This window comes from Antechinus flavipes, chromosome 3, assembly GCF_016432865.1.
Source record: "Antechinus flavipes isolate AdamAnt ecotype Samford, QLD, Australia chromosome 3, AdamAnt_v2, whole genome shotgun sequence".
Taxonomy (NCBI): Eukaryota; Metazoa; Chordata; class Mammalia; order Dasyuromorphia; family Dasyuridae; genus Antechinus; species Antechinus flavipes.
Genome location: NC_067400.1, coordinates 85,856,775 through 85,879,958, shown reverse-complemented (window position 1 = coordinate 85,879,958; position 23,184 = coordinate 85,856,775). Strand labels below are relative to the sequence as shown.

Here is a 23,184-nt window from a genome sequence, read left to right as displayed (position 1 = left end):
AACCTGGCCAGTACAGTGTTAATACCTTTTGACAAAGCTATATTACTAATTAGGGATGGATTCCCAAAAAATCAAAGAAAAAAAGAAGAAAAGAAGTTATATATAACTATATATGTATATATAAAACTATATATATATAAAACTACATATATATATAAAACTATATATATATATATATATATATATATACACACACACAAACACACACATACACAAGTGTAATGGGGGACAGACCAATGGGTGCCCAATTTTTAGAACATTTCTGTATTTCTGTGCTTCCTGTTATCATCAGTCCTGAGGAGGCTTGGTAAGTGTCCTTCTAGATGCATATGATACTAGGGTATCCTTTTACCTCCTCACTGCAAAGTATATATTGATACTTAATGATTATTTCAGCACAGATTACTTCATGGTGATTAAAAATCTTTTAATCAGCTGCTGAGACAGAACTGATTATACATATAAAAAAGACATAAAGAGAAAAACTCAGTCTCTCTCCCTTGTCTCTTTTGAGGGAAAAAGAGATGCTGTAATTTAAGAGAAATTGTAAGGTTAGTAGATTCCCTCTCTACCTGATCAGCATGTGACAATAAATGCATGATATTTTTGTGTCTTCTGTGTTTATTTTTTCCTGATCTTAGGGGAATGAGTAAGTATCAGAGATGAAATGAAGCAGGTTAAGACCTTATGGCCTGCAAAAAGTCAGAACAACCACTAGAGATACAGCAAATAGAGTTTTTGGAAGAGTTATTAACCACTTCCTACATTAGACAAAAATATTGAGAGGAGCATTTTTTTTTACTATAGCAAAGAATAGAAACTAAGAGAGTACCCATCAATCATGAAATGACTGAAACATGGCATATGAATGTAAGGAGTTATTATTGCATTGTAAAGAATGAAAGGGCTGAATTCAGAGAAACCTGAGAAGACTTGTATGAACCAATGTATAATGTGCTAAGTAGAACCAGGAAAACAATATAGATAGACAAATCAAAGATAGATACATATGAATATATACATTTATTGTTATAACATTACATATGTAACATTTGCATGTAACATATACATACTGTGTTTCCCCGATAATAAGACACTGTCTTATTATTTTTTTTTGGACAGAAAAACCCCAGAGGGCTTATTTTCAGGGGAGGGCTTATTTTAATGAACATTGACAGCAATTTTAATAAACAGGTAAATGTGAACAAAAGAAAGTACCTCTATTCAATAATGTTTTAACACCATCATGCTCCCTGAGTGCTCCTTCTATCCTCCATGATGCCCCCTGAGTTCTTTTTTTATCCTCCATCATGCCCCCTGAGTTCTTCTTTTATCCTCCATCATGCCCCCTCACTCCCGCTTATATACCAGGTTTTTATGTTGTTCTGCCTCAGCTCTCCTCCGCGGCACTGCTCTCAATGGTGCCAGCAAGCAAATCACTGGGGAAGAACAGGATGACATGTTCACTGCTGCAGCTCTGATTGGATGCAGCTCGGAGCGTGTGCGTTTCACCCAGGGGGGTGGGGTGGGGGGGAGAGGACGGTGCATACAGAGGGTACCATAATGTAGCGCAGGGGATCACCTTCACTACAGTAGCAATCTCAATAGGGTTTATTTTCGGGGGAGGGCTTATTTTAGAGGAATCTTACACAGTAAAGGGAGGGCTTATTTTCGGGATAGGTCTTATTATCAGGGAAACACGGTATATGTATCTGTATATATGAAAATGTGTATGTATATAACAACATTGTAAAGAAAAACAATTTTGAAATACTGAAGAACTCTGATCAATGTCAGGATGAATTACAATCACCAATGATGAAGCATGCTTTCAGCCTCTTGACAGAAGGGTGATAGATTCCACGCATAGAATGAAAAAATATATTTTCACATGTGGTTAATGTGTAGATTTGTTTACTTGACTGTGCCACCTTGTTTAAAAAAAGGTGTCAGAGGATTAAAGGAAAAAGTGGACTAGTGATAACAATGTCTCTGCCAAAAAAATTATCAAAGATAAAGCATCTATGAAGAATTCAAAGAGAAAACAAGAAGATATCAGAATGAGGTTCAGGGAGTTGCATAGACATGCTACATTTTCAGAATTAAGCTGCTGAATTGAGTTTTTTAAAGATATATATGTTGAGATTATTAAATTCACATACAATTTTAGCTCTCCCCCTATTGCCACACATATGGGCACACAAGCCACATACATACGCAGGCATACACACACACACACACACACACACACACACACACACACACTTTTTGTTCTTTTTTGGCTATGTTTTTTGGTCTTTGTCAAGCTTGGAATAACCAAAAATTAAAATAATGAACAAAGAATGCATTCACCTGCATTCAGAACTCAAACACTGAGATGCCATATTAGTTCTGTGTCTTTGGAGATTACATCCTCACATACCTCAGGACCTTTTTTCTCTCTCTTTCTCTCCTTTCCTTCTTTCTTTCCTTCTTACTTTCTTACCCTTCTTACCTCTTTTCTTTTTTTCTTTTTCTCTTTTTTTTAATCTATCTTTTTGTTTATCTTTCCTTTAAAAAAAAGGCTTTCGGGACTTCCTCTCACCTACCTACTCATTTGTGACTATGCATATTTATATCAATTTATACTGCCAGTCCTTCACCATATTCAATGAAAGGGTAGCCTATATATAGTTGCTTCTCCATCATTCCACGCTCAGTCTTAGAGATGAAGAAGTGAGAATTACCTCACAGCCCAGTTCTAACATGAGCTTAGTTTAACTAGTGTAAGGCTAGATCTCATCAGGGGTCATTACCCTAACTAATCTAAACAGTTTAAACCATTATACCAGACTTTATTATGCGACATGAAATCACATGCAGATTTCTGGGCTTGGCTCTTGCTGCAGAGTGCTGAGAGCAGCTGTAACAAAAACTCCCTGGTTTCTTCATAAGAAATTGGAAGCCAGAGACAGTCACACATAATAAGGGATGAAAACATAGACTTATGGGTCAAAATATAGAAAACTGAAATAATGATTTGTATAAAAGATGTCCCATTAATTGCCAGTACCAAATTATTGAAGCTTTGCTTCTAGGTAAGTTTTGATCTTACAGAAGCAAAATAAAAACACAACACAAACAAGATTTATATCCTTTGTATTAGGATCCAACTTATTGATTGACTCTGAGGGAGGTACATGTAAGTACAAGTTGAATGAAACCCTAGATACTTCCTGGGGAAGAAGTTTTTCCAGTTACTCATAATGCTAGCAATTATAATGTTCCTCCTGGCCCAGCCCTTGGGTGGGTCAGAAGCCAAGGCTCTTATCTAGAGCGGTGAGTAAGCTGGAAAACACAGTGCTTTCTGCTTTGTCAAAATATGGAGAAGGGAGAAGTTTCTGTTCAGGTGTACCTGAGAATGATGATGTAAGGGATCCAATTAAGATTCTAGTGCTAGTGATGGAAATGAAAGGACCAGAAGAAAAAGATGGTGTCTGAAAAGTAGAAAACATAGTAAGATCCAAGAGGGAGCTATGGGAATATGAGGTTTAAAAATTTCAAGTGATATAATTTCTGGGTAATCAACTGTTTTATTAATAATACTAGCATTTTATTAATAAAAGAGGTCAATAGCACTCTTGAATGCCAAAGACCCCTCATGGTAATGGACTCACAACTTATATGCCCTTGGAAGAATAGGGTTCCTAAAGGTAGCAATCAATTCTTATTGGTTAATAATTGATGAGGAAATGAATATTATAATGAGATGTAGGTTCATTCTAATGAGGGACTTGGGGGTATATGACTTGAATCACCCAAGTCTTAATCAAAGAGATTTGTCAATTTCCATATCTGACAAAAGAAGAATCCACATTTTCCTAGACCTATTTGAGGAAATATAATGAGTTAGAATCTATTTGCTTAAACTTAGAGTTTCTTTGCTGTCTTTGAATAGAAATTAGCCTGAGTAAAGTCTGTCCCCAAGATTTTCCACACTGGTAGATTTCTGGATGAAAAAGTAGAAAAGGAGGTTCTGATGCAATAATTAATTTTTAATATATCAAAAAAATAATCATTTCCCTTAGAAGCGAAATCAGTGATTTGGTTACATTAATTTATATCTAGCTGTGAATGGCTGGCTATGTACTCTAGTTTACCAGAAGTAACTGGAAAAATTCATCTGGAAAACTCTTCTTGAGGACTCTTTCATTCTTTCCACACCAATAGCATTAAACAGTACCAAAATCTACACCAACATTTCTTACTTGATTAATACACAGAATTCTCACTTTGCTCCCTTTCCAACATGCACAGCAAGAGCTAAGAAAGTCAAATTGCCCTAATTTAGAGCTAGAAGGGACAATAGAGGTCAATAAATTCCTGCCCCTTTATTTTTCAGCTCAGAAGAATTATATGCCTTGTCCAGTATCACTCAGCTAATAGGAGTCAGAAGCAAGATTTGAACATGTCTCCCTACTCCTAGTCCAACTATGCCTCACTCTGTCATGTTGCTCAGCACAATTTGATGTAGTCCAATATAACTACTTCTTGTTGAGGGAAAGCACTTTATATACTTCAGAGCACTATATGAATCAATTCAATTCAATAAGCATTTAGTAAGTACCTACTGTGCACCAGACACCAGGCTAGACTCTGGAGATACAAATAAAAAAAAAAAAGAAAAAGACATTCCCTGCTCTCAAAAAGCTCATAATCTAAAGGGGAAGAAAGTTGGTTGGAAAAGGGAATACCTCTCCCCTCCATCATGTTCCTTGGAGCTCCAATCAAGCCAAGCTGAAATTGGAAATTGGAGAGTTAATTCTAAGGGCTGCCATTCAAACAAAAGGTTAATAATTGATTAAAGCGCCATCTCATTATCATCCTCTCAACTTTTTCTTTTAATTTTATATGAAAATGGATGAAAGGAAGAAAAGAAAAAGATATAAAAATGCAATTCATATTTTAGAGTGTATTGAAATTTATAAAAGGTTTTACTCGTAATTAGCCATCCTTTTTTACCATGAAGCCCTCTCATATCTTTCTTTTTATGCCTTTTTCATTTTCCTATTTACATGTTTTCTTTCTTCATTATAATGTAAGCTCCTTGAAAATAGGAGGTATCTTTCTTTTTGTTTATAGTTTTATCCCTACCCTCACACAGTACTTCCTGCTAGTAAGTGCTTAATAAATGCTTGCTATTGATTACACCACTCCTCTGGTCATAAGCTGTTAGTGGTTCATAAGTTCATAGATTCAAAGCTGGAAGGCATCCTTCAAGGTTGTCTGGTCCAATCTCCTCATTTTACAGATGAAAAAATTGAGACCCGGCAGGTTTAAGTAATTTGTTTATGTCACATAGGAAGGAAGACGTGGAATTCTCTGATTCAAAGTCAACATATTTTCTACTATATCACAATGACTTCTTCCTTATTACCTACAGTCATGTTCAAGTTCATTCTTAAATTTAAGACCTTTCACAAACCAAATCCATATGTGTGATATGGCTGCCTGGCAACCCCTAAATCAAATTGACTACTAAGAGATTTCTCAAAGTGAATATCAGAAACTTTATTAGAATCTCATGAGAAGCAGGTAGTCCTGCTCTCAGAGAAAGAAGAACGATTTTACAAAAGCTAAGAAATGATTTAAATAGTCAAAAACCACAGGAACCTGTGACTTCCTCCCCTCATTGGTTAATTTTCACTGCCTTCTCAGGTGGAAGTAGCAAAGGTTTGCTCAATTCTAGTCAAACCAATATAGTTGACTTATTGCAGATGTGTTTGCCTAAATTTACTGTGGCCAGTTGTTACAATATTTGCAAATGTTTGCTTGAGCTGATTTGACATTTTATTGTAATCTTTGTACAAAGAATTTCATTTTCCCCAAACCCATCAGACCTTCATAAACTAAAATTTAGGGTATAGGTTCAATCTACCTCAGTTAAAGATTTTATGTGAAATCACATAATCCCTCACAATAAGGAGATTTATTTAGAGGTAAGTAACCGATGAAGTTAGAAGGGTTAAAGGTTTTCAGGTTCTTCTCTAAGCAATTGAATAATAGTCATGGGGTTATCTCTTAGATGTTTTCTGCTGGAAGAGCAAGTCTTTTGCTCTTGTTCCCAGAGCCTTAATAATTAACAGACTCTTGGTGCTGAGTCTTGAATTACTCAAAGTTATTATTCTGAGAAGTCCTCAGTTTCCCATTTCACTCACATATCTACCAAATTTTGCAAATATTTATTTTGAAAGCTATATGTTAGAAAATTTATTGGATTGTACACAATAACAATAAAATTATGTGATGATCAACTGTGATGGACTTGGCCCTTCTCAAAAAGAGGTGACTCAGGCAATTCTAATGGATTTGGGATAGGAAATGCCATTTTCATCCAGAGAGAACTATGGATACTGAATGTGGATCAAAGCATAGTATTTCCACCTTTTTTTTTCTTAATTTTTTTTTCCATTTTGGTCTTCTTTTTCTTGTATAACATATCAAATATGGAAATATGTTTTAAAGGATTTCACATATTTAACATATCAGAATGTTTTCTGTCTTGGGAAGGGGGAAGGTAAGGAAGAGATGAAGAAAAATTTGGAACACAAAGTCTTACAAAAATAAATGTTGAAAACAAAAAAAAATATATTGAGAAAACTAGAAAGCAGTTTGGCAGATATTTGGGCCTATGTCAATATCTTATACCATTTACCAAGATAAGGTCAAAATGGATAAATGAACTAGATATAAAGGAAGATATCATAAAAAAAATTAGAAGAGCATGGAACACATCAAACTTATAGAGAGCACTGTGAGATGTAAAATGTATAATTTTGATTACGTTAAATTTTTATTGGTTTTATACAAATAAAACCAATTAGCCAAGATTAGAAAGAAAGCAGAAAATTGGGAAGAGAGTAATTTTTCTAGACAGTTTCTTGTAAATGAATTCATCTCAAACATATAGAGAACTTGGTCAAATATTTAAGAATATGAATCATCTCTCAAATGATAAATGGTCAAAGGATATGAATAGGCAGCTTTTCAATGAAGAAATCAAAATTGCACAGTCATATAAAAATGTTCTGAATTATTATTAATTAGAGAAATATAAATTATAACATCTTGAAGATATCATCTCACACCTATCAGATTGGCTAAAATGATAGAAGGGAAAAATGACAAATGTTGGGCAGATATGAAAAAATTGGGATACTCTTGGTAGACTTGTGAACTAATGCAACCATTTTAGAGAGCAATCTGTATTTATGCCCCAAGTTATACAATTGTGTCTTCTCCTTGATCCAGCAATACTGAAACAAATTCCTGAACAGTCCTCTGAAATTTGTTTCAGAAATGTGTTTTTAGCTGTTATCATCATAACCTTGCCCAAGCAGCAAAAAGAACATTCCTTTCCCAGATAAAGCCCAAAGTAAAACTATCTTAGAGGTCACAGAAGATCATATTCTTGCTTAGTATCCTGTTCCTTTGTGTAGGCTATATTTGTATCAGGAGTCTTGGGAAAGTGCCAAAATTTTTGAATATGTACTACTCCTTTTGCTCTCCTACTTTGCTAAATTCTTCCATGATTAGCCTTCATGTTCCCATGTGAATAAAACTCCTGCTGTCTAAAAATTCTTTCTGTGTTAATTTTGAACCATATCAATACCACTAATAGGTTGGTTTCCCAAGATGATTGGTGAAGAAAGAAAGCAACCTATATGTTTGATTTTTTCATTTTTGTGGGTTATACATGTACATTCATTATTTTTTATACATTTTCATATGAGTCATGTTAGGGGAGAAAAATGGGAATAAAAGAAAAAATGCAAGATTAAAAAAAAAGAAAAAAAAGATGAAAAGACTATGCTTTGATCTGCATTTATTAGACTCCATAATTTTCTCTCTGGATATGAATAGGATTTTCAATCCAAAGTTTATTGAAATTGCCTTGGATCATTGAATTGCTGAGAAGAGCCGAATCTATAGTTGGTTATCATACAAATAATTTGTAGTACTAGGCCTTAAATATCACCTTGATGTAGAAATTAAGGTTATCAACACAGAATGAAGGAGGTGACAATGTAGGACTATTTTTTCTTTCCTTGTGAGCCTATTGTTTAGCAAAGTGCCTGGCACATGTTAAGCACTTAAAAAATGCTCATTGCCTGACTCTGGAGGAAAGATAGCTGAATTTGGAATCAGAGCAATTAGGGTCCACTATTTGTGGTGCTGTTGGCAAATCAGGTTCCTCTCTGAGCTTTTTTCCTCATGTAGTTTTGTACTAAAATGACCTATGAGATCCTTCCCAACTCTATATCTATGATGCTTATGATGCAAGTGAACCTATCTATCTGAGAAAATTAGAAAAGGATTAAAATAGTGATATAGGAGGAAATTTGAAAATTCAAATGGAAATGAATAAAAAGGTCCACAGAATTCACAGGACTCACAAAAAAGTGAGATAATGTCAATTTCTACTGGAGGTAGTGGTTCTAGATTTGTGATTTTCTCCAGGGATATTATACTATCATTAATATGAAGTTGTAAGGGACCTCAAAGGCTCACAAGTCCAAAATTTCATTTCACAGATAAGGGAATTTAAGTCCAAATTGACTGAAGAACTGATCCAAGTAGCAAGCACCAGAGCAGAAACGATTACAGAGAAACAGTATAGTAGAGCTTTACCCAGAATTGGCAAAGTGGTTGCATCAAACAGGTAAGGGAGAAAAAAACTTTATGGGTATCATAACAACTGCTGACCATGGGGTCCAAGCCTCAAATGAAATCAGAAAGGGAAGGAAGGACTGTAAGAGCAAATGGTAATCTACCTAAAAATCATCAATCAATTCATTTTAATTCCCTTCAATTTGGTTTATTTAATTCAATTCATCAACAATTTTTTTTAAGCTTTTTATTTTTTAAAACATATGCAAGGACAATTCTTCAACATTAGTCCTTAGAAAACCATGTGTTCCAATTTTCCCTCCCTTCCCCCACACCCTCCCCTAGATGGCAAGTAGAGCAATACACATTAAACATGGTAGAAATGTATGTTAAATCCAATATATGCATACATATTTATATAATTTATACATATTTTATACATACATTTATACATATATTTATATACATAATTTATACAATTATCCTGCTGCACAAGAAAAATCAAATCAAACCAGTAAAGAAGAAAAAAAGAAAAGAAAGATAAAATGCAAGCAAACAATAACAAAAAGAGTGAAAATGCTATGTTGTGAACCACACTCAGTTCCCAGAGTCCTCTTTCTGGGTGTAGATGGCTCTCTTCATCACTAAACAATTGGAACCAGTTTGAATCATCTCATTGCTGAAGAGAGCCCTGTCCATCAGAATTGAACATCATACAATCTTGTTACCATGTATAATTGATGGGGTTCTAGTGGCAGTCAGAGAGTTGTGGGAATCCCCTTTTGGTCAGGCGCAGGTCCTTTGTGAAAGAATTCACAAACCTGAAGAATTTTAGGTGGCAAACATGGAAGTTTATTGTTGGAGGAGAAAGCAGCTTTGCTAGAAAAAATGCCTTCTTCAGTGGCAAAGTTCTATTAGGGAAATGGAGGCTGGCACTAAGAAAAGGATGTCTTCACAGTGGGCAGGATCTTGGCAGCTATGCCAAAGAGACAAAGCATGCTACTTTGGACATTTTGCAAAGAAATGAGAAAGCCCAGAAAGGCCCAGCCTGAGAAATTCTCTCAGCTCCAAAGAGCTTAGGAGGCCAGGAATCAAAGGGAACAGAATTTCAGAGTGTTAATTTTACAGAATAAAAGGGAACACATTTCATACCCCCATCATCATGATCTCCTGGTTCTGCTCATTTCACTCAGCATCAGTTTGAGTAAGTCTCTCCAGGCCTCTTTGAAGTCATCCTTCTGGTCGTTTCTTACAGAACAATAATATTCCATAATATTCATATACCATAATTTATTCAGCCATTCTCCAGTTGATGGGCATCCATTCAATTTCCAGTTTCTTGCCACTAAAAAAAGGGCTGCCACATTTTTTCAGCAACAATTTCTTAAGCACAATGTGATTTAGTGTAAAGAGAATTGGCTTTGTTATCTTGAGGAACTGGATTTCAAATCTTATTTCTGATACTTACTACCTTCATGGTCTTAAGGAGTTAATCTTTCTTGCATTTAGTTTCCTCATCTATAAATAAGGAGATTAGCCTTGATGATTTCTGAGGTCCCTTCTACTCTTCATGATCTTATGGACCATTTATTGTACTAAACATTAGGGAAACAAAAAAAGAAAAAAGGAAACAGTTTGTTCTCAAAAGCTTATATTCTATTGAAAGAGACAATATGTGTAAAGATAAGTAAATACAAGATAAATACAAAGTATCTGGAGGGAGGCTTTAAAAAACAGTTAGAATCTTGACAAATGTAGGCACAGAGAATATGAGAAGTATAAACCTAGAAAGGTTGCAAAGCTTATCAAAAGAATAATTCTCTCAGCTCTGAATACATATATTACACACTTGCTGAATATATCACATGGTCCGTTTTTTTTTTATCAAGCTCTACTTAGTTACATTTCATATTCTGGCATGCTTATTTTTCATTATACACCCTTCCTACTGCTTGCTATTCCTTCCAGAACGATGGCCTTTACCATTTACCCTGTTGCCTTCATCCTTTCTGACTAATCTGGAACCACAATTAAATCAATTGCTATCAAAAGTGAGTGTCAATCAATTACTCAATATTTATTAAATTGCTACTATGTGTAAAGCAGTCACAATCCCAGTGATTTTCCAAATAAAAGCACCCTTTCAAAGCTACCCTGAACTGTATAAGTAACTCCCCTTTATTAGTAAGCTCTTTGAGGGAAGGAAGTGTCTCTTTTTTTTTGTTTTTGTATCTCCAGAACTTAAGGTATTTAGCACATAGTAAGTGCTTAATAAATGTATTTTCTTTTATTTTTTATTCATTAGCTTATTCATAGTTGTTCCTGGAAAGGAAAATTTCAGGTCTCAATTGTTGTGCCACAGTTCTCTTTTGTCTTGACTCAGTTTCCCTAAATGGGTTCTGCCTCAGTTTCCCTAATTGTTCTGCCTCAGTTTCCTTAATTGTTCTGCCTCAATCCCCTTAGTTGCAAACCCACCTTCCCTCTGGTGCATTAAGACTGGTAAACTCAGAGGTTATAAATTTCAGACACTTTCTTAACTCCCAGTTAATAAGAGTTAATAACTCCCGCCCACTTGTCAGAGTCGAGTTGAAGGTTCCTGCCTGGAGATTAACGCTCACCAGAGTCTGGACTCCACCCTCCTGCCTTTGTTTAGCTACTGTGTATAAACGTCATTGAGAACTCACATTGGCTGGCTGGAGGCTGGATTCTTGGAGACGATAGTCTCATTCATCCTTGGGACCAAACCATGGATCCATTTGGTCCCAGTACATCTCTCCCTTCCAAATAAAATATTAAAAACTCTCTAATCTCTATCTTGTCTCTGTTTCTCGGGCATTACACAACTTCTTGTAGATGGAGCAGTTTTGAGAGATAATAGATAGTTATCTATTGGGCGGTGGCTCAAGTCGAAGGAGATAATGGCCATTGCATGTGAGAAGTTTGAGAACATTCTATGGGAGATGTCATCAGTCTTGTTGCTGAATTCACTTACAATTGAGAACCAAACACCAAGTGAAGATTTTTGACAAGATGGAAAAGGAATGTTAATTCAAATCAAATTTCTATTTGATCTTGACTCGGAGGAAGGAACTATTTTTTGTTTTATTTTTTAAATTGCTTTTGTATATCTATTATATTTAGTGCTTAACGAGTGCAAGGGATAATGTTGTAAAAAAATTACCCTGGCATGGATTCTGTCAATACAAAGTTATTATTAAATAAAATAAAATTTAAATTTTTAAAAATAAATAAATGAATGAATGAATGAATGAATGAATAAATAAATAAATAAATGAATGAATGAATGAATAAATGAATGAATGAATGAATAAATAAATGAATGAATGAATGAATGAATGAATGAATGAATAAATAAATAAATAAATAAATAAATGAATGAATGAATGAATGAATGAATGAATGAATAAATACTTAGTGCTTAAATGAATGTTTTTGTGGCAGTTCATTTCCCAGAGGGTAGGTAGGATGGTGTGATGGGAGTCCGGATACAAGTCCCTGCTTTGCATGACCCTGGCATCGGTTGAGTTATCTAGATCCCCGTTTCCTGATGTGGGAGTTGGAGAAAATTCTCCCCAAAGTTTTCTTTAGCTTTCTCTCCAACTTCTATTGCTTGTCAATCATACCTTAACAAATCTTTAGTTTGTAACCCAAATTTTTAAAAGTCTGCCCTTGGGGGGGGGGATGGAGAACCTGGCCAGTGTTCATTCTGTCCCCAGCCGAGATCTGCCTCCCGAGCATCTTCTTTCAAAGCCTTTCGGTCTGTGCCTCTCAAAGGCCCCGCGAGCGCCGGCACCCCCACCTCAGACCAGCTACTTCAGAAACCACGCCCACTTTCCCCGAGCAAAGTGAAGAAAATGTCTCCCACGAGGCACCGTAGAGCACGAACATAGTGCGCAGGCGCGGCTTCCCGGTCTCCGGGAGTGGCGTGTTCCCCTCCCCCAAGATAGTCGCTTCCCGGCTTTGGAGCGACGCCGGTGACGCCGGAGTCGCGACCTCCGGACCTCCTTCTCCGAACCCGCGCTCCCTTCTACTCCCCCGGTGACGGCGTCGGCGTTGAGCCATGGCCGAGCGCGGGGAGCTCGACCTGACCGGCGCCAAACAAAACACCGGAGTGTGGCTAGTGAAGGTACGGGCTGATCTAACCTCGCCCCCAGCTCTCCCCAGATTACCTCTCCCCTCTCCCGTCACCGGGGGTCCCGGCGGCTCTCATCTCCGGTGAATCAGCCCGTCAGTTCCAGGGGAGTATCCCCAGCGTGACTGGCGAAACAGTTATTTTCACGCACTTATTAGACACTAGCTGTGTACCGGCCACTCCGCTAGGCACTTTGGGGTTGGGGTTGGGGGGGGGGGGGTGAGAATGCAAAAACAAAGACGAAGCAGCCTTCACTGTACTTGGGGAAAATTAAACGCGTACCCCGAGAAGTTAGTGCGGTTAAAAATTTAGAGATGGAAGATCTGCTCCATCTTGCGAAGAAGGAAACTGAGGCACAGAGACGTAAAGTGACTTGGCGGGGACTGGGTAGGAGTGGTGGGGAATGTCATACAGCCACCAAGTGTCGGAACCCAAACTTTATTTTTAAATCCGTGCCCCAACTAGCGTGTCTTACCGTCGAGTCGTCGAGGAGGGAGCCCTAAACCTAGAAGGAGGAGGAAGGGGCTTTGGGGGGGGGAATCCCCCGAACCTTTCAAGGGAAACATGGGGTCCCGGGGACAAAGGCGGAGGGGGAAGAAGATCTGGGAGTTCTTGCCTTCACCATGTGCTCTGCTTCTGCTCCGCGGACTCAGCAACTTTCTGAGTTTCCCCAAGTAGCCTCTGCGGGCTGTCCCTCTGTCTGCTTCGGGGGGAGATGAACGCACAGGCAAGTTTATCCTGCCAGCGATTTTAAAGTGCCTAAGGAGGAGAGCTTAACGCTGGTGCTTCCTTGAAGTTTGTAGCCTGCTCCCAAAAGGGCAGATAACTTCCTTTTTTACAAGATAGGAGTATTGTAGAAGTGTAGAATCAGAAATTAAGGATAGAAAGGAAGAAGATCATTCAGCTTCCTGGAAAAGTTAGTTAAGTATCTTGTAGAGACAGAACAGAATAATGGTTAAAATTAGAAGTTCAGTGATGAGAAAACTGAGGCAAATAGGATCACAGGATCACAACTAGGAAGTATTTGAGACCAGACTGGAACTTTGACTTGAGGCCCAGTGTTCCATTTACTGTACCATCTAGCTGCCAAATCTTGTGTTTTAGAGAGTCTGAGGGACAGATAGGTAACCTGTAGATAGAGCACTGGGCCTGAAATCAGGAAGACCCAAATTCAAACCTTGCCTCAGATACCTAATATACCCTGGGCAAGCCACTTAATCTTGTTTGCCTCAGATTCCTCATTTGTAAAATGAGCTGGAGAAGCAAATGGCAGACTCCAGTGTCTTTGACAAGAAAACCCCAAAGGGGATTTGAAGAGTTGGACACAACTGAATTGACTGAACAACAGAAGAGAGGAAAAACAAAATCCTGGTTAAGGATAGAAGGGAAGAAAGTAAGTAAAGATCCTGAAAAGATTAATTAAGTGTATTGTAAAAAGGCAAGACAGAATTCTAGGTTAAAATTGGAGAGGGAAAATGTAAACATTGTTCAGGGTACATTTCATGGAGTAGGTGATAAATTTGAGTTAAGCTTTAGAGGAGGAGCAATAGCATTCCAGTCTTAAATGAGATAGTGGGTAAGCAAATTTTTAGAGATGTGACAGTGGGAGGGTCATCCCTAGTGGCTGATTTTATCCACCCAGACTTTGTACGAGATATTTTCTAATCCATAAAGTACATATCTGAAGCACAATTTGAACACACTCCAAGTGCCAAGCCAATTGCTTCTGAATCTCTTGCATCAGAGTGTCATTCTTATTGTCACATTTGAAATGGATCTTGTGAATGGTCTGATGGATATAAAAGGCCATTGGCCAAAGGAGGAACTGTGTATTTATTAATTTGTTCATATTGCATTCCACTTGCAGTAATTAGCTTTCTATGAATTTAAGCAAATTATCAATAATGGCACCTTTTCAAAATCTGTTCTGATTTTTCTTGGCAGATCTAGTCATGTTTAAAAGACAACTTGATAAATCTATAAAATCAACCCAGATATAATTATTGAATACTTACTATGCAAGGCAATGTGAGTGATACAAAGAGGCTATATTCTCTCCCTACAAGTAGGCATTGGTATATTTGGGGAAGCAAGTCAGCATATGAAAATCTTAAGTAGCAATAATGATGTAAGAGCAAGGTTGCCAAGTCAAGAGAACTATTTTCATAGTGCTTTAATCTTTAGAAAGCCCTTTTAGGTAGATGGTAGAAGTCTCATCATCCCCTTTTTAATGATGAAGAAACATAATTTTCTGGAGATTACACAGCTGATTTCCTGAATCCCAAGTCACCTCATTCCAAGTCACATTCCAAACAAGCATTTATTAAGCACCTATTATTTGTGGCAGGCCTACTACATTCTAGGCACTGGGCCTACAAAGTTAAATTCCTACCTTCAAGGAGCTAATATCCTATTAAAGGAGATAACATATGTGCCCATAAACATGAACAAAATTAATGAGGCTTTTGGGGGGGTTTTGCTTTGATTTTGGTCAGGGAGACAGCAGCTGAGGAGGTGGTACTTGACATGAGCTTCTCAGGAAGTTAATGGGGATTCTCATGAGTGGGAAAGAGAAAGGAGAGTTTTTCCAGGAAGGAAGAGTAGCTTGTGCAAAAGTTGGGACACTGGAAATGGAATATCCTGTGTGAGGGGCAGTCAGAGGCCAAAAAGTATATGAAAGGGAGAGATGTTGTAAACTTGGATAGACAAGCTAGAGCCTGATGGTGAAGTGCCTTCAATGTCAGATGAACTCTGCATTTATGCTTGATCCCAAGGTTCAATAAAAGGAGTATTGGATTTGGACGGTTCTATATTTATACTTAGATCAATCACTTAATACCTGTGTGACCTTGGGCAAGACTTTTAAAACTTTTTTACCCTAGGTTCCTCATCTGTAAAATGGGAACATTGGAGGAGATGGCTTCTTCTTCTTCTTCTTCTTTTTTAATCTGCTGTAAAGATCACAACTGTCTGATTTTTCTAATTTTTTAAATTTTTATTAACTCGTATGGTCATCAACAAATATTGTTTGTGTAGTCAAAGAACAGAAAAAGGGAATTACACATGAAATTGAATCTTGGATTTAACTTGGTTTTTTTCCTAAGCATATAATACATTTAGCTTGGTACCCTTTTGTTTATCTCTGTATCTTCATTTGCTTTCTTGATATTTTATGTCTCTTTAAGTGCTTTTTTTTTTTTTTTTTGATAACACTTATTTCCCTTGTCCTCTCCCATGTCTTTTCCCCCCACCTAACCCATAATCCTCTGATCCATCACTTGCCCTTCCTCAAACAATAAGAAACAAATAGCTTTCTGTGTAACAAATAGATCTAATCAAGTGAAAGAGAAATACAACAATGTTGTGTTAGAAAATATTATGTATCATTTTGTATCTCTTGCCTATCACCTCCCGGTCAAGAGGTAGAAGTTATGATTCGTTATTGGGCCCCTTGAGTTGTAATTTCTCATTGCATGGGTCAGGGTTCTTAGTAAATAGTTTTTAAAGTTCCCTTCTGATAGTAAATCTGTGAATCTATGAATAATAGGGATCCACTGGAGTTTATTGAGCCATGAAGTGGGAGCTTATTGCAGTTATCCAAGTAATAAGTGATGAGTTCAATATCTAGGAAAAGAGTTCTTAACTTTTTTGGGTCATAGGATCCCTTCTACTCTCCCCACCTTATATTTCCTGCCTGCTTTTCAGAATAATATTTTTAATGTATAAAATAAATTTTCTAGGATTGCAAATGGTCGATTATATTGAAATATTATTATTGCACTATTAATAAAACAAGCTCACAACAAGAACCCCTGATTTAAGATAATGAGTGTCTTGGGTTTAGAGGAGTGAGAGAGTATTGTAGAACAGGAGGTTTATGATTTGAATGTGTTTTAGATGTTGTCTTTGTCAAAATTTAATCTCATGTGTAAACTTTATTTCTCTTTGCATTTTCTTTGGCAGTTTTACTAATTTGCACTCAGATGCCGATTTCTAGTTCTCAATTTAATTTAACTTTGTTTTTCAGATTATGCATTGAGATGGATCACTTTTCAAATGAGTATTTTTTAGATGGAAAAGATAATAAATGCCCAGAAGATATTTGTGTGTCTGTTATGTTTTCTTAGGTTGGGGATTTTTTAAAAACTGATTTACAGACCTCAAGGATAGATTTCAGGGAGCTCATGAAATTGTTGTTTTTAATGTACTTTTTATTTTAAGTTCCAAATTTTTTCCCTCCGCCTCTTCCTTCCCCTTAACTAATGAGAAGACAAAAAAATTCAATATCATTATATAGGAAGTCATGCAAAATTTCCATATGTGCCATGTTGAGGGAAAAAGAAAATAAATGGACAAGAAAAATAAAGAGAAAAGAATGTTTCAATCTGTACTTATTTCACATGTTCACTCTCTAGATGCAAATAGCATTTTTTATCATGAATAGTTTGAAATTGATGATGGGTCATTGTATTGATAAAAGTTGCTAAATCTTTCACAGTTAAAATGTTGCTGTTATTATGTTCCTTGCTATGGTTCTGCTCATTTCACTTCTTTTCTTACAAATCTTCCCAAGTTTTTCTGAAATCATCTTGCTTAATATTTCTTTTAGCACAGTAGTATTGCATCACAATCGTATATCACAACTTGCTCAGCACTTCCTGGGTTGATGGTCATCCCTCAATTGCCAATTCTTTGCCACTGTAAGAAGAATTATTATACACAGTTTTATGCATATGGGTCCTTTTTCTATTTCTTTAGTCTTTTTGGGGATAGATCTCGTTACCATTATTGCTAGGTCAAAGGGTATGTACTGTTTGATAGCCCTTTGGCCATAGTACTAAATTGTTCTCCAGAATTGTTCTCTGGTTCACAACTCCATCAACAGGGTATTAATGTCCTTATTTTTGCACATTTGTCCTTTTCCTTTTCTGTCATTTTAGCCAATCTTATGGGTGTGAGGTGGTACCTCAGAATTATTTTAATTTGCATTTCTTTAATTATTAGTGGTTTAGAGTATTTCTCATGATTATTAACAGTTTTGATTTCATGCTGTCTGAGAAATTTTAATATCATGCCTCAAATCAAATTTAGAGGAAGAGCCAACAAAAGGTCAGGGTGATTTCTGAAACATAGACAACAGTGATCCTCAAGGGGACCAAAGGAAAAGAATCTTTATGTAAAAATATTTTTAGCAGCTCTTTTTATAGTGGTAAAGAATTAGAAATTGAGAGGATGCTTATTAGTTGGGAAATGGCTTGAACAAGTTGTAGCTTATAGTTGTGATGGAGTATTATTGTGCTGGAAGGAGTTGGGGGAGCTTCAAAAAACATGTAAAAGTTTATGTGAATTGTTGCAAAGTGAATTGAGAAGAACTGGGAGATCATTATGTACTGTAACAACAATGTTATAATAATGATTAACTGTGAAAGAATTGACTACTTTGATCAATACAGTGATCCAAGGCTATTCCAAGAGATTCATGATGAAAAAATATTATCCACTTTCAGAAAGAGAATTGATAAATCGAATAGAAATTGAACTATAATTTTCTTGGGTTTTGTTTTTTTGTTTTTTGTTTTTTTGCTGAGGCAATTGGAGTTAAGTGACTGCGTTAAGCCCAGGGTCACACAGCTAGGAAGTGTTAAGTGTCTGAGACAAGATTTGTTTGTTTGTAAGTCACTCTGACTTATATGAAAATATGTTTTGTGTGATTTCACATGTAGAATTGATATCTTGCTAGTCTTCTTTGTGGGTAGAAGGGAGAGAATTGGTAACTCAGAATTTAAAAAGAAGAAAATAATACTAAAAATAAATAATAATAATAAAAGGAAATATAGTCTATGCTTCAAACTCTGATGTTCAAAAGTCTCTGAAATCTGGTTCCAAGTAGTCCATCTGGAGGTGAGATAAATATCATACTATATTCTACATTCTTATATTACTTTTCATTATTCTACATTCCAGCCAAATTGTCTAATTCTCTCTCCACTATTATTACTCAGCCCTCTTCTTTCTCTGTAGCTATTCTCATAATTTACCAGACATGGCTTGGACTCTCCATTTCCTTCCCTACTTTTCATAAGCAAGCAAATATGTGAAATAGGGGTGGAATGGAGTGGAGATGAATTCTATTTTGAATATATTCTTTGGGATAGTGATGGAGACAAGCAAGTAGAAATATTTAATAGGCACTTGAGGATATAGGATAGGAACTTAAAGGAGAGCTTCAGAGAGAGAGAAAAGAGTTTGTTAGTATTCCTTATGTATTTAAAAAATAGCAAAAATTAACAATTAAAAATCATTTTAAAAAAATTTTGAGTTTCAAATTCTCTCCCTCCTTTCTATGCCTCTCCCTCCTTGAGAAGACAAGGAGTTTGATTTTGATTATTTTTGTATAGTTATGCAAAAATTTCCATCTTAGTTATTTTGCAAAAGAAATATATTGGATACTTTTAAAAATCCAGCCTGTCCTGTCCTTAAAGTACACTGGATTTCCTTTCTATTGTAGCACAGGTTAATAGCTTAATAAACATGTTTCAGATGATTTTTGAAGTAGATTACTTAACACCTTCAAAACGCAATTCAGTACTGTATCTGAAGCCTTTTTTAAACTTTAATGCTGTATCTTTCAATTATGATATGCATAGATTTTGAAAAGGGACCTGTTTTTTGCCTGAGAGCAACCATGCTTACTTTATAAAAATTTAAGTGTATTTTTTTCTTTTTAATTATATAAGCTAAAGTCTTTTTCCTTTTATATAGTTGAAAAATTTTGTTGCACTTATTTGTATAAAAATACTTATAACAACTCTTTTTGTGGTGGTGAAGAATTTGAAATTGAACTGGCCAAAGTGTGGCATATGATTATGATAAAATATTATTGTACCATAAGAAGTGATGAACAGGATGGCTTAAAAAACAAAAACCAACAGGAAAGACATATTAACTAATACAAAGTGCAGTGAGCAAAACCAAGAAAACAGTGTATGAGTGCCATCTTGGACTTTAAGATACTGAGAGAAAAATTTTTTTCCCACAAATTCCTCATCTTTATCTGCTTTTTGCTACATTTGAGTTCCAATTTTGAGGAATTAAATCTGGAAACATGAAGTATAAGATTGTGAGAAGATTGTGTTAGGAGCAGAGGAGAAAGGAACAACCATTTAGAATTTTAAGTTACTTGTACTACTTGCTCTTATTCCCGTTTCAGGCAGCCAGTGTGTCTCCTGCCTAATCAAAGACACACTTGATGTGCTTTTACCTGATTGTGAGTGGACTAGTAATCTGGAGCCCTATTTTCTACAATCCTTTATGGGCAACATGTAGCTGAGATTTATAGTATTGTTTGAGTTTTTTTTTTAATTTGCATAAATCTTTTAAATTTTTTTTCTGATTTTTTTATATGTATGTGTATATATATGTATTCATTTCATAAATATATGTTTATATGTGTGTATATGTACACATTTCTTTATGAATCATGTTGGGAGAGAAAAACAAGAACAAAAAAAAAAAAAAAGAAGAAAAAGGAAAAAAAAGTGAACATAGCATGTGTTTATTTACACTTAGTGTCCATAGTTCTCTCTCTGAATAGCGATAGTGTTTTCTACCCAAAGTTTATTGAGATTGCCTTGGATTACTGAACCATTGAAAAGAAATGGCTTTCATAGTTGATCATCACACAATCTTGCTGTTACTGTGTACAATATATTCCTGGTTTTGCTTGTTTTGCTCTGCATCAGTTTGTATAAATCTTTTCAGGTTTTTCTAAAATCACCATCATTTTGTCACAGTTGAGGAAATCATCAGTATTTATATTGCTACTACATTGAGTTTGTGAAACTTCCTGTAAATATATGAGTTATAAAGTTAAATCCATGAAATTTCATATTATGAAATCCCAAACCAAGAGTCCCCAAAATGTTGCTCAGCAGTCATGATTGTCAATTGTTGCTGTTAGTTCTCCTTCCTCAACTCTTGCATTTCAAGGGGCATATTGTGTGAAAGGTAATGCAGTAGAAAGTTCTTTCTCTCACAGTAGGAGTCTGCCATCAACGTCTCTCCATTTTGTTTTTCTCAAGACATTAGGACAACTAAAAAGCAATGTCTCCTCAAAAACATTGGAAAGACCTTAAACCTAAGTAGTTTCATCCAGGGGACCCTTGGGTAAACCTCAAAGCCACATACAAATGTGAAGGGGTGGAAGTTTCTGGGAAGATAGAGCTATCTAGGAAATGAAGATGAACGAATTAACTCAGTCTGGAAATGTTTACTGTTCATTATCTTTCATTATTTTGTCCTTTCTATAATTTAATTTCAAACCAGAAAACTTTCAGTGTCAAATTAGGTTCTTTAAAAACAGCTAGAATATTGTTAACCCAAAATAATTGCTATTGATTTGCTTGCTAGAGTTCAAGGATTAAGTAAACAAACTAAACATGTCCCTTCCTTTTCATGAGCAGATTGATTCAATGCTTAATAAATTAAGCACTTTGGAGCACAAGACAGAATATAAGTAGTTAACATTTTTTATTGCTTCTAGGTTTGCTGCTACCCATTCAAAGACTACAATTTTCTTCCCACCACTTTTGCCCACTCATCCAATGTTTCAGCAGATGCACTGTTAGAATTTTTCCTTGTGGTTTTCAACTTTTAAAGGATGGTCTCTAGGAACACATTTTTTAAAGTGGGGACTGCCTGTGCTAGGGACTTAAGATATGTACTAATAAAAAGACAAGCTCCTTGTCCCCAACATTTCCAGTTTGCAAGAAAAGAAAAGAACATGTGCTTTTGATGAGGCTTTCAAAGAGAAATTTCCCTGATGAGGTAGTATGTCCCAGTTTTGGAGAAAATCTGGTTATTCCAATATAGTCTTCATTGCATTTATCCCCCACATTGTCGAGCACATCATAGAACCTTGATAAATACTTGATTATTAACAATAAATGGCTATTATGGACTAAGAAATTTCAATGTAAATAAATTTTTTTAAATTAAGATCATAAATTATATTGCTTGTATGTTTCCTATTTCCTTTTAGGTTCCTAAGTATTTGTCTCAGCAGTGGGCCAAAGCTTCAGGAAGAGGAGAAGTAGGAAAGCTGAGGATTGCAAAGTAAGTGGATTCAAATGGGGTTTGTTTATTATTTGGGAAAATTCACAACTATATTATAAATACATTTATAAATAATTCACAGCACAATAATATAGCAAACACTATTGAGTGATTGAAATATAAATTGAAAGCCATGAAAAATTGGACTATAATACCTGTGAGTCAGACCTTTCCAACTCTTTTGAGTTCATTTATTCTATGAAATTCTATGAAATCCGGCTGTGCAAGAGACTTTCAGGAAATCCATCGCATTGTGCCAAGCCATTTATATACTCTGGGTAATGGAAAGAAATATTAAAATATATTGAAGGAAAGCAAGTAATCTCAATATCTGAGGCAATTGGAATTAAGTGACTTGCCCAGGGAAGTGTTAAGTGGCTGAGGTTGGATTTGAATTAAGAGTCTCCTGACTTCAAGACCAGTGTTTTATCCACTGCACCATCTAGTTGCCCCTATAATTTCTTTCATAAAATCTTTCAGTTTTGGCAGTGATTCAAAATCACTGTAATTGTCTCAGGAATACCCTTCTATCTTAAGTTACCCACCATTATGTAATACCCATTTTTTAAACTTGAGATTGGCTTTGTTCTTTGCAGAGATTTCTTTTACGTGAGTCATTTTTTGGTGTTGAATTTGTATGAGAAATATATCCTATGTTTTAATCTTGACATATCGTATGCTTGTTTCTATTTTGATAGTTGGATATTCTTTTTTTTTGGATGTGTCTCCTGATAGTGTAATCTTTCTTTTGTTTGTTTTGGTTCTAACTAGACTTTTATCATTTCTTAGTGACTTTTTAACAAAGCTATCCATTAGTGAAAAAATGAGATCATCAATGAACCTGATGGTAGCATTTGATAGTTACTTTTATTTTATTTCAAAAATATTATTTTATTTGACTTAGTCCTAGAAATCTTCTAAGGTGAATGAAGATAAGAGGTTTTTTTTTTTTTCCACATAAAACAGAGAAACAAGACTTGTCCCTGTAATGGTATTAGAATTTAGTTTTCATAACTCTAGCACAAATTAAGCCATATAGAAGACTGCACCTTATTTTACACTAACAGCAGTGCATTAAATTTGTATATCACTTTGCCATTCCAAAGAGCTTTCAAGAACTTTAGCTCATTTGAGTCTTACAACAACCCTGTGAAGTAGTTATTACTTTATGTAATAGATATGTCCCTGGAACATAATATGTAAATCTAATTTTGTGAACTGCATGCTTTTAATGCATATTAAACTCATTTCAAAGCACTCAGATACTA

The 23,184-nt window shown here is 35.6% G+C and overlaps 1 protein-coding gene across 2 annotated transcripts in view; it reads left to right on the top strand.

The window, feature by feature from the left end:
* Positions 1-12,544: 12,544 nt before the first annotated feature.
* The window catches only part of GTF2F2 (general transcription factor IIF subunit 2), a 172,154-nt gene continuing 161,514 nt past the window's right edge, over positions 12,545-23,184 (top strand). The window contains exons 1-2 of one of the 2 annotated variants that reach the window (XM_051983841.1): positions 12,545-12,796; positions 21,843-21,916. In XM_051983841.1, the coding sequence (XP_051839801.1) occupies positions 12,731-12,796; positions 21,843-21,916 (140 nt within the window). In that variant the 5' untranslated portion in view covers positions 12,545-12,730. The remainder of the gene's footprint in view (positions 12,797-21,842; positions 21,917-23,184) is intronic. The other variant, XM_051983843.1, reaches the window with a different exon arrangement.